The sequence below is a fragment of a genome, unplaced genomic scaffold, assembly GCF_019419815.1.
Source record: "Pyrus x bretschneideri cultivar Hongxiangsu unplaced genomic scaffold, Pyrus_bretschneideri_v1 Contig6, whole genome shotgun sequence".
Classification (NCBI taxonomy): Eukaryota; Viridiplantae; Streptophyta; class Magnoliopsida; order Rosales; family Rosaceae; genus Pyrus; species Pyrus x bretschneideri.
The window spans coordinates 1,443,427-1,455,727 of NW_025999798.1; the positions used below are offsets into that span (position 1 = coordinate 1,443,427).

General features: G+C 37.6%; 1 protein-coding gene and 1 pseudogene across 2 annotated transcripts; one reads left to right on the plus strand and one right to left on the minus strand.

Annotated features, from left to right (window-relative positions):
• Positions 1 to 4,059: 4,059 nt before the first annotated feature.
• LOC103947246 (pentatricopeptide repeat-containing protein At1g26460, mitochondrial) lies at positions 4,060 to 7,505 on the plus strand. Of its 2 annotated transcripts, none has more exons than XM_048572042.1 (7): positions 4,060 to 4,768; positions 5,034 to 5,256; positions 5,347 to 5,829; positions 6,293 to 6,499; positions 6,681 to 6,818; positions 6,911 to 7,103; positions 7,225 to 7,505. In XM_048572042.1, the coding sequence occupies exons 1-6, from the start codon at positions 4,155 to 4,157 to the stop codon at positions 7,094 to 7,096; spliced, it is 1,851 nt and encodes a 616-aa protein (XP_048427999.1). In that variant the 5' UTR covers positions 4,060 to 4,154; the 3' UTR covers positions 7,097 to 7,103; positions 7,225 to 7,505. The 2 variants fall into 2 exon arrangements, with proteins under 2 accessions (XP_048427999.1, XP_009356394.2); XM_009358119.3 differs by having other exon boundaries at positions 4,061 to 4,768; positions 6,911 to 7,099.
• An 89-nt stretch (positions 7,506 to 7,594) lies between these two features.
• Positions 7,595 to 11,470, minus strand: LOC103947356 (annotated as a pseudogene).
• Positions 11,471 to 12,301: the final 831 nt, after the last annotated feature.

Below are 12,301 nucleotides of genomic sequence, written 5' to 3' on the forward strand. Positions count from 1 at the left end.
TGAAGGGATAGAGGGTTCTTTAGCCTTGTGTTGTCACAGTGAGCTAGCACTGGGGAACTTGGTAGTTGGCACTAGTCTATGGGCATGGGGGGCCCCACCATTCGTGCTTCCATGGAGGGATAGATGGTTCTGTGGAGGCAAATTCTCTGTCCTCGCTCGTGGTTCTTTAGCTGTGTGTTGTCATAGTGAAGCTAGCACTGGGGCATGAGGCATCGGCATCTCATATTTTGGCACATTGCATCAGCATCTCTGTTGTGAGAGAGATGGCTATTCACACTGGTGACTTTATTTCTTCTTGGAGTTCAAGATTTCCTATGCTTTGATGACATTTCGAATTAATAACATTACATTGAATGTTTTTCGCTTTACGCATTATATAACGTTATTAGTCTAAGGCACCACAATAACGTTAAAAAACATGTAAATTTCTCTAGCACATACGGTTGAATTCAATTTGCTACTTTAATTTTCCATCTTTGATTCAAAGTTTGTTGAGAAAGTTTTCATCTACAAACCTTAAAAAGTTAGGCATATATTTGTCGTGTTGGATCATCCCATCTCCTAAAGCCAAAATCTTTTCTCTTTTCCTTTCCCATCTAAGCCTTGGCATGCTGAAATTATGACCAATATATGTTAAGTTGTGACAAATGCACATGTCATATTGAAATTTCCATCAAACACATCCCTTTAGAGTTAAAAGTCGAATAGGGGGATTTAGGGTACGCCTAGCGCATAAGGCGACACAAGAATAATAGTCGGAACACATTAAGGTTCAAAGCAAGGATGACAATTTATGGTGTGTGTGTTGCGTTATGCCGTAGGCGACACAATTAAGATTTTCTCAATATTTATTCTTGGGAAGAATATGAACGGTAATTGTTTACTTATAACTTATAAGTTGATGACTTTTACTCGTTGATTTACATGTAGTTCAAATATCGACAATTATTGAAAATGGCTAATTTGTGGACAAACAACTCATACAAAATGAATTAAGCATGTGACATGTCCTACATGAAATGTGCCCCAAGTCTAATATAATTCACTAGTTCTCAACTGGGTTAAGCCCCTCTCTCTGTCCTTAAAAATTGCATAAAAAAAGGCTTTTGGTCGACCTATGCGGTCAAGGATCCTCTTCGGATCTTTTTTGTAGAGATCCAAGAGATGTTTGTTCATCATATATCGTGCGATCAATTTTTGTTAGGTATTCTTTATATTTACTTTTAAATTTTAAATAATTTATAACCGAATGACTTACGATAAACAAATACAATTGATTGATCTATATATCCCCACAAAGAAGATCCTATTCCGACGTATGCTTGAACTTGAAGGCATGCACCTCCACATTCACCACAAACCCAATACACATGTCAGCATGTTAACTATTTCAAATAAAATATTAAAAGAGCCAATGGGTTGGTGCCACGGCACTCATGAGTCATGACACATTCCTAAATAAAGTGTACAGTAAACAAACAGCACAGAAGCAAATAACCCCATGCTTTCTGTGTCGGACAAGAATTGTATGTCCTTCCATTTTCGGTATTTTTCTATACTTTCTGTTTGTGTGGTTATGGTTAAACCACGTCAACATTTTATATTACTATTTATTTTTATCTTATTATCTTTATAAAAAAATAATATAAAATATTAACGTAACTTAATCTTGATCATACAAAATATAAGGGTACGAAAGGATACCGAAAATGGGACGGCATTCTATGTCATCACGGCAAATGGAAATATTTATCTGAAACATTCTGTCGCCATCACCATGTCGGTACTTTGCAACTCAACATTGACACGTAACATTAATGGATACGGATTACTGGATTACTTTAACTCAATCATCAAAGAAGAGGCTACAGCAAAGTCAAATTTGATTTTGTATTGGGGGTCATGCAAATGCAGGCCTACATAATAGGCGGAATGGAACTTTGAATTAGTGGCGGATTCAAGAAATATTTTTGAAGTGTCAATAAGAATAGCACGCATAATGACTAAAAAATTTTGTCACAGAATAGTATGTGGTTTGATATTTCATCGAGTCTTAGTAGATATGAGGTCATTTGCACTCTTGTCATTAGATGTTAATAACTCTTGAGTGAGCATGTCGACTGATGTGAGTAGTTTTTTAGCGAGCATGCCAACATATGTTAACTATTGACATATACACATAACAATGCGTACAAAGACATGAGGCTATTAACCAACCAACCAGTGTCCATAAAGACAATTTGTCGAGTAGCTGGAAGACAGTTTTCAAGGATATCTAAGATTTTCATAAGGCAACACTCAACTCTTCCATGGAGAGTGTTTGAGAGTCAGTTGACCCACCTTGATCCAAGGTGAATCGCCCTTGCTTATTTTTTTTATCGATAACAAAAATTTAGAAGTCGCGCCATCGTAGGAATTGCCCGTATTTAGAATAGACTAAAATTACAATATCAGTCAATTAATATCCCACCGCTTTATCATTAAGTAACCCAAAAACAACAAGAGATTAGATCTTGTAGAGTTCAATTTATGTTTTATGTGAACTTATTAAAGTCTGATACACGTGCACGAAACTTTCATTTTGTGATTTCATCGAGTTAATCCTTCTTATGTTCAGATTATGATTTCGATGTAAGATACTATTTACGTGGAACCAAAACCAAAAGGAGAAACAGTCGCAAGGTATTCTTTGAAATGCTGAGGTTGGTTTTAGACGACTTTAGTGAATTGAGTCCCAAAAGTTGTTGATCGGGAGCTTCAAATTCCTACCAGACCTAATGAGAATAAGTGGACCACACAAAAACAAAAAGGTAAGATGCTCCATCTTTTCTTTCTTACGAATGGAATAGGAACCTTCAACTATAAAAGGTTCATAATTAATCAAATATTACCTCATACTTTTTTTTATAATAATATTATATATATGTTTCATATAAAATATATATATATATATATATATATATATATAGATTGCAAAGGAATTTTATTTTTTTTTAAATAGGAATTAGGTGTGGGGCCCACTTCATATTGAATTTAACGATCCAAACTGTTTATTTTGTAAGTCTCGGTTCATAGATCATCCTTACAAAAATGAAATTCAATCCGAAACCATTTATCTATTTAATTATCAAGATAATTCGTTAATTTCTTTTAACCCAATTGGATGTCTTAAATATTTCCTATTTGGTTAATGTTTTGCAATGATGAACTATGAGGTGCAACTTGAAAAATAGACGGTTCGGATCGTTAAAGTTCGATGTGGTATGGAGACGCCACAATCAATCTCTATTTTTATAATAAAAAATAGATATCCCTTTCTTTAAAGGCTTTCTATATATATATATATATATATATATATATATTATGAAATTAAGAGAACAAAAGAAAAACCAAAAAAATGTGTGATCATTTGATCTTTTTACCAACATCCAAATCCAACCATGTGATGATGTTCTCATCCAAGTTGTTTGTTGATCATGTCGGTTTGATCGTTTGGCCCTACCTCTTGTTTTGTTTAAACAATGTAATTTACTTGCATAATTCCATTACGCATGCAACATACAACGGTGCCATTACGACAAATTCAAGTCGCACCAACTGGCTTCATAACTCAACTCGTGCAATGGACGAATCAAAACGTGGGATCCAGATCTTTTTCGGATTTTTATTCTTCGGAGTCTCGAGACCACATCATTGTGGTCGTTGATGCAATTCGTGAAGCCAAAAATTATGTCTCATTTCTGGTTGCGGGGTTTGTGATAAACGACTAGGATGGATTGATCCCGACGGGATCCAAAGAGGATCTGATCCCAAAAGTCGACGCAGCAGCTAAAAATATCGACCAACTGATGTATGGATTCAAAGTAACATTTTGGGCTTGTAATTAAAAATGGGCCTAAAAGTTGGAGCGTCTTCTGTCATTTGGGCTTTTAAGAACATGAAACCCAACACCAGACATTTTGGACTCTCGCGCGTGTAAAACTTTTATAAGCCCAAAGAATATGCTGCTGACATCACTCATCTGAAGTTCTTAAAATTACCATACAACCCTCCCTCCAGAAATGGACTGCACCACGATTACCAATCACTGAAACCAAAGCTTAAAAACCCTAACTTACCACACAGCTCACTCTCACTGTGACTGAGCTCCGTCAATGGCGTCCCAAATGGCGATCCTCGCGCTGACCCGAGCGCTGGCGAAAACCCTAAATACGAACCCGTGGTTCAAGTCCATCACGACCTTCACATTTCTCTCGCAGGAGCCCCAACTCGCCGTCGAGCCGACTCACCCCATCGCCTCCACCCCGCTCCCTCCGAACCCCGCCTCCGGCAGCCCCATGTACAACGAGAACTGGCGGAATCCGGCCCCCAACTCGCCCATGGGTCAGTCCCTGCTACCCCTCGGGTTACTCAACCAGTCCCCGAGCGCCCGATTCCAGGTCATGTCGCAAAACCTAGACGCGCAGAGCCTGATGAACGAGTTCGCCGGTTGGATGACGTCACAGCGATGGCCGGACATGAAGCAGCTGTTCGAGTTCTGGGTTCGGTCGTTGGATAAGAACGGGAAGCCGAATAAGCCCGATGTGAGCTTGTATAACCATTACTTGAGGGCCAATTTGATGATGGGAGCCTCGCCGGGGGAGATGCTGGATCTGGTGGCGCATATGGAGGACTACGGTATCACGCCCAACACGGCGTCGTTTAATCTCGTCCTCAAGGCCATGCGCCAGGCCAGAGAGACCGAGGCCGCCAATAAATTGCTCGAAAGGTTAGCTCTTTGGTGGATTTGATTATGATTCTCGCAAGCTTTCTGTATGTGTTTTTGTTACATTAATGAAATGATGATTTGCATTGAGTTATAACTTGTACAATTCAATTAATGTTGCCACCGTGGTTTCTATTATCGGTAGTAGTAAAATGAATTTTTCGTGTTGAAGTGCCGATTAAAGGCTTTTGTTTTCTTCACTCGTCTTTCGGAAGGGGTCTCCTAGAAAGACATGTTGGCATGAATCAATTTCACTTCAATGTATCAGGATGTTGCAGACAGGGAAGGAATCTCCGCCTGACGAAGAGTCATATGACTTGGTTGTTGGCATGCTGTTACAAATGGACCAGATTGATGCCGCCTTGAAATATATAGATTTGACTTTAAAATCTGGTTACATGCTGTCAATGCTGGTGTTTAGGGAATGTGTACGAGGCTGTGTCAGTAAGGGAAAGCTAGATATTTTGGTTTCTATTATTGACAAGTGCAAGGTACATGATTCATACCATAGATATTTAGATCGAGGATTGGAAAATTTTGCACAATGTTCCCTTATGTAGGTTTTTTTTGGGTGTTATCAGTCAATGGATCAGAACAAAGCTCTTTGCCCACCGTGGAACTTGTGCAACCATATTGCAGAAGTTGCTCTGCAAGAGGATAATAGCAAATTAGCATTTCATGCCCTGGAGTTTATGGCCAAATGGATTGCTAGGGGTGAGCAAGCAAGACCTGTTGTTTTTCTTTCCACAGATGAAGGGCTGCTTGTGTCGGCACTTGCAACTGCCGGCAGGACACACAGTACTACTTTACTTGATGCATCATGGGCAATCTTAGTACGCTCGTTGCGCCAAAAGAAGGTCCCTAATCCAGAATCTTACTGTGCGAAGATGTGTGCCCTTGCATCACTGGGGAGTCTACAAAGAGCTTTTAGTACTCTTCGTGAATATGAGTCTGCTTATGGTAATTCCGATAAAGAAGCAGAAGATGAACTATTCTCCCCATTTACTTCATTATATCCGCTGGTTGTTGCCTGCTCCAAGGGAGGTTTTGGAACTTTGGACTCGGTGTGTAGTTCTTCTTTATTCCTATTTGATTTAGACATATAATCTATTAAAAACCTTGTATCTATTTGTTTCTGAGATATCTAGAGGCTAGTAAAGATTTTAACCTTTGTTTATCTCAAAATTATGCAAATTTATGATTTTTTTGTGCACTTTTTAAATTTTGCATATGTGCAGCTGCCAACTTTTCAATTCTCATTGTGCATCAGTGATGTAATTGCTAGTCCCGGTGAAGTAAATCTTTCAGGTTTCTGTAAGTCACCGTTTAACAAACTGAAACTTGTTATAATAAGAGCAATCCAGAAAAGAAGAACTAGTAAATGAATATATATCTTGCAATTGTCTGTCCGGTGAAAAGGGGGCCAAGGAGAGTGCTTCCAGTTTCGGTCCATTACTCCATCGTCTATTTGCCCTTGTGAATTTTCTTTTGCAGCTTTTTAACTTGAAATATATTGATGTTCCCCAGGTGTATTATCAATTAGAAAATTTGAGCCGTGCAGACCCTCCATACAAATCTGTTGCTGCATTGAATTGCATAATATTAGGTTGTGCAAATACCTGGCAGATCGAGCGTGCTTACCAGACCTTTGAGGCGATTAGTTCCACATTTGAATTGACCCCTGATATACATTCTTACAACGCTCTCATGTATGCTTTTGGAAAGCACAAGCAGGTAAGTTACTCTCTCTCTCTCTCTCTCTCTCTCTCTCAGGCCCCTGGAGTGATTCCAGTTATCTTTAATTATTGTTTAAGTTTTCTGTGTCCTCACTTCTGCTAAGCTATCTAATTTTCGCTGCCCAACTCTGTCCTACATCATAACATCTTGCTGAACTGGTCGTATGGTTTTTTGGCAGACTTTTGAAGCTTCAAGAGTATTTGAGCACTTGGTTAGTGTGGGCGTCAAACCCAATGCAAAGTCGTACTCGTTACTTGTAGACGCTCATCTCATTAACAGAGATCCAAAAGCTGCGGTCTTGGTGATTGATGACATGGTAACTTCATTCTTCTTGTCATTGGTGGTGTAACCTTGTCCATAGTACATAGTTTGCTGCCTCTGTAAGGAATATAATAAATGTTTGGACAGGTAAATGCTGGTTTTGAACCAAGGAAAGAACTGCTGAAAAGGGTCAGAAGAAGATGTAGGCGAGAGCTTGACTACGAGAGTGACGATCATGTGGATACCTTGGCTAAAAGGTTCAAAATTGTGATGGGTTCAGAGAATCGCAGGGACTGGCTGTTTAATCTCAATTACAGCACCGGATATGCCTAAGTGGTAAGTAAATGTTCCTTTCCGAAATGAAAGATATCCGTTCTGTTTCCATATAACTTGCATCACCTTTTTCTATGGTCTCTTGCATCAATCGCGTTTCTGATTGATGATTGTTTTTCTGCCTGCAGTATGATTTGATGAAGCTGATTGGATATGAGATCCGGCTCGCACACTCGTATCTTCCAGTGTAAACCTTCATCCGAATTTGTAAATTACCTCGGACAATCTCCATCGAGTCTTCGCAGGATCTTTGCTACGATAATAGCCTCCTAGTTCCTCATTGAGTTTTTTTCTTCGTATGTAATCTTTTTGTGCTTTATGAGGGAAAATGAAATAGTAAATTGTTGCCAATAATTGTAGGAAAAATGTTTCTTGTTTTGTGCTCAATGGTTTAGTCTCAATTTTTTTTCTACAAGATGTCTCAGCCATTTCTTTGGCCGTCATTTTTAGCGCATTCGTTAAAACCTTCAGAATTGTTGAAAGGTGTTTGTAGCTCAGTTGGTTAAAAGTATTTATCCTTGCACTTTGATGTCCCGAGCTCGAAAACCCTCTCGCCCAATATTGCTTGATGAATTGTTGATTCAGAATTTAAGCGCCGAGTGCCGTGCAACAGTGATCAAATCTCTTCGGAGATCACTTGAAATTTTGGTAATACAAGAAGTGAAAAATGCCAACAAATTCAAAATCTCCCGATGCTTTCAACTCGATTCGATGTTATTTCTCAGAGCTTTTATTTTCTCACTCAAGCATTCTCCACAGAGCCTCCAATGGCTATAAATCTATGATGTAGAAACTGCAGCAGCCTTCTGAAATGCAGGATAGTATGAGATACATGTGAGTCCAAGCAAAAATGGCTGCTTTGAATCGAAGAAGTTTGTCACGAAAAATAAAATGGAAATGTCGTGGTTAAAGTGTCGAAAAATCTCTACCCGTTTTTGCTCTTCCAAGTTTGCTTTGATTAAGGAGTAGATGGCAACACCAGCAATTGCAATTGCAGTTCCGATCCCAGTTTGTGTAGAGATTCTATTGCCTGCCAAACATGAAGCCGAGAAACTATGAACACATGATAAAACCCGATTCGTGTTCAAACTGTTTAACAAACTGAGTTATGATTTGAGGTGCATATGGTTTGAATGAGGTAAAATATAAATTACCGAACACAACAATGGAGAACCCGACTGCGTGCGTTAGTGGGGCAACCCGTTCCAATGTGTTGGTGGCAAGCAGCAAATGTAATCCCAGAAGTAGTTAATCATACAAAGGGGGGCAATGGCGCAGGTGAATATAATCATCGTGTTTCCGTATGGTATGTGCATTGCCTACCTGATTGTAGAGATGATAAAACATTCCAATCCAGAATAAATCAGACACGAATTTGTAGAGGCCGACGTTCGCTATATCATCCTTAAAATTTCAGTAAAAAGATGAACTTACGAGTAATGCTCGTGGGATGCAAACCAAGAGAGCAATGATTGAAATGTGAGCATACACATTTGTACTGTCCATTCCTGTCTGTTGAAGTTCAAACACATTTTAAGTGATCGAAATTAGTCTGCAGCACGAAGAAAAGAACAGAAGCTCTGCTCACCATTGCTTTTTTCGAGTAGATACTTCTGTAGGTGAATGCAATGTTTGATATCATCACGCTACCGAAGCCAAGCCAGTTGAAAGAGAGTTCAGTCAATGATGCCATGGACACACCTAAAACAGAAGTTAACTTCGGTAAATACACAAGAAGACTCTATGCTACCAACGAGTGTATGTCAGCGCTGTGTGCGTGTAAGATTAATAAAACAGAAGAAGATCAAAGAGTAAAGAGTTACCGATCACAACAGGGGCTAATGACAGCCATAGGGATAAGGGAATGTGATGCCCCAAAACAAACTGCGAAGCGGAAGCATTGAAAAACGGCTCCAGTGCTGTCGACAAAGATAACAAAAACTACTGTAAACTCGATTGTCTCTCATCTTTTTACTAAGGAATTGGTTTTCCAACGGCCCTTAAACATAATACCTTTAATGGTGTGTGTGAAAGACACAGCAACAGCTGCAAATGAAACATTGGACATGACATGTCCGAGGGCGTGACAGAATGCAACCGGGGTCAGTAGCGCCAACTGCTCCTTGTCAATCGGCTGGATGAACAAAAAATTTACACAGTTCAGTGGAAGCCACATTGCGGATTGAAAACAGAAGATAAACAATCGCAGAAACGGTACTTACTGCGCGCCTTGGCAAGCCAGCGGACCAAGAAACAAGACAGTACACCACTCCAACAAGGAGATGTATAACAGAAACAAAACTGCACAACGGCTGAAAGGAAATCCTACAAATTGTAAGTAAAACTAAAATTAAACGAAAATCGAAATAAGTTTGAGACTGAAGGATGAACATACTATGGATATGGGAAATAATTGTAGACCTTCTTGTTGAGTATGTTGAAGATGACATTTACTGGGATGTATTTAATTGAGATTTTAAGGGATTTTAATTCTTGTAATGAATCTAGAGGTATTCAATCAGGATTTTAAGTAATTCTCTGAAATTCAATGTGTGAATTCAATCAGAATTTTAAGATAGTTTACTAAAATCCTTAGAAATCCGGGTGTATTCAATTAGAATTTTAAAGAAATTTTTAACATTTCAGGTGTATTCAATTAGAATTAGAATTTAGAGAATTTGGAAAAGTTGAGGAATTTGAGAAATTTTATAGTGTATTTTAAGCATTCACAAATCTCACCTCTCCCTATGAGATTTCGAGAGAATTGAATCAAAATTTTACATAGAATTTCTACAAATCAGTTAAACTCCGTAAAAATCCATAGATTTATAAATCCATTAAAATCTCTAAAATTCCCAATTGAATACACTCCCTAATAAATACATGATACAAAAGCAGAAAAATAAAATTATGAACATCTGCTTTGATTTATTGGAAATAAATAATTATCATCAGAAATTAATGAAAATTGAATATGAATGCTTACCACATGAAGAAAAAGAAACCGGTAATCAGGAAAGGAAATTTCTCAGAAAAACTCTTTGCAGGCTTCCCATACCTGCACAATCACAGAAACCATCTCTAACTTGATTAACTTTTTACAGAGATATCTTTAAATGATGATTAAAAAAATAAACTGTTCTTAATTATCGTTAATACCGTTAAAATACATCATTGTCCAACTAAAACTCAGCTGAGCCTATTTTTTGATCTTTCTCAAAAGAAAAAAGCAGCTGAAATCGTGAAATTATATATTTTCTTTCTTTCAGATTTTTACTTTTTAAAGTTTTTTCCCCACCATTTTCTCAGCAACCAATCATATGATTAAAAAGTTGCAAGTTCCATACTTTAATATTAAAAGAGGAAGAAAGATTTAAGGGTTTAGCAAAATCCAACCCATCAGCAATTTCAATCTCAGCACCATCAGCATCCGCAGCTGCAGCCTTAGCAACCGGCAGCAACTCAACAGAGCCCAGCCGTCTCAGCTGCTGACTCCACCCTGAAAACTTCAACCCCTCGCCAGAAAATCCAATTTCCGGTGAAGGCTTTGCAGCCTCCGGCAACGGTAAAAAGGCCAAGCTTGAAGCTCTGGAAGAAAGCGAGCGAACTTTGAGCAAAGCAAAAGAAGGCGAAATCTTATTGGACGATAAATAAAGCGAAGAAAATTGAGAAGTTCGGATTGGAGAGTGAACTTGGTTGATCACTGAAGCCATTTTTCAGACCCCAGAAAAAATCTGATGAAAAAAATTGAACCCAAAGAAAGATTGTCAACGAATTGCAGTTGGATTTTTTTGAGAAGTTGGGCAAAACAAAAGGGTGCGCGTGCAATGATATCAAAGCATATATGAACGTTGGAAACGAGGAGATGAGGATATTTATTTTATTATATAAATTTGATGCGGAGAAAACGTAGAAAATGATTTCTTTTTGCTTTCGTTTTCTGGAAACACCAGAGAACCAGATAAATTTTGACAGCAGATGTCACAGAATCCAAAATTATAAAACCCAGAGATACCCAAAGAGCTTGATTAAGTGAGGGGCAGAGATGGGATTGAAAAAGTTGAAAGCTTTTTAGAGAGAGAGGGAGAGAGAGAGAATGAGGGGGGAGAGAGATCATAGTGCAGACATTAATGGAGATAAAGACTGTTAACTGAGAAACTGGATGGTGAAAGAAGAGACTGTTATAGGTTCGTTATTCAATTTTTGCACCTTTTTTTCTTTTCTTTTTTTTTAAATTTTGGTTTATTCTTTTTTATATTACAGCATAAACTTCTTCTCTAAACTCAAATGCTCTCTGTTTGTTTCTATGTACGTTTATATCCAAAGACGATCACATTTTACTCTCTGAAATTCATTTTACGTTGCCTAATTCTCTGAACTCAATGTTCATGCTCGATTGTGCTTAAATTTCACTAGGTTTAATCAAATTTACGTTAAGATTGTTGAGGAGTATGTTTGAGCTAAATTGATGTATGTTTTTCACCGAAGTATATGGCGTTTGTATAAAACGAACTTATCCCTTAAAATAATAGAAAAATTAAAGAGGCAAGGGATGAAATTGATTAATACAAATCAAATACTAGCCAAAATTAACGTTTTATTACTTTTTTTTGTTTTGGAAAACTATTAACGTTTTATTACTTAAGATCTTATGAATTCCACGAAGGGTAACAAGGTGGTTACAATGCACCGCGTATTGAATACCCCGTATTTGTAACGGTATAATTTCTTTTTTTTGTAACGGTTTAGACCTCAATACTTAAATCTAGTCGTTCGTTATCTTATTAGAAAAATTAAAAAGTTAGTTACTGTTTAGACCTCAGTACTTAAATCTAGTCGTTCGTTATCTTATTAGAAAAACTAGCAACCGGCATACACATTATACGTGTACAACTCAATTTTCTTTTTATTGTGATAATCAATGTGCAATGTATATGTCATTCTGAAAAAAAAAATCTTTTCACTGTGGTATGAGTTACATGAACTTATGAAAACAATTACTAACATTAGTGAAATAAAACCAAACTTATGAGTTAGGCAATACTTTCAGAATTTTATAATAATTTGTAAATATATTGTTACATGAAACACTAAAATCATCACTAACTTCAGTACATCTCCCAAAAGTTGTATAATGTGGAACTCTACTTGGATGAAACCAAGCCCTGTAACAAAGTAAAAACAATCGAATGCAACAAAATAAGT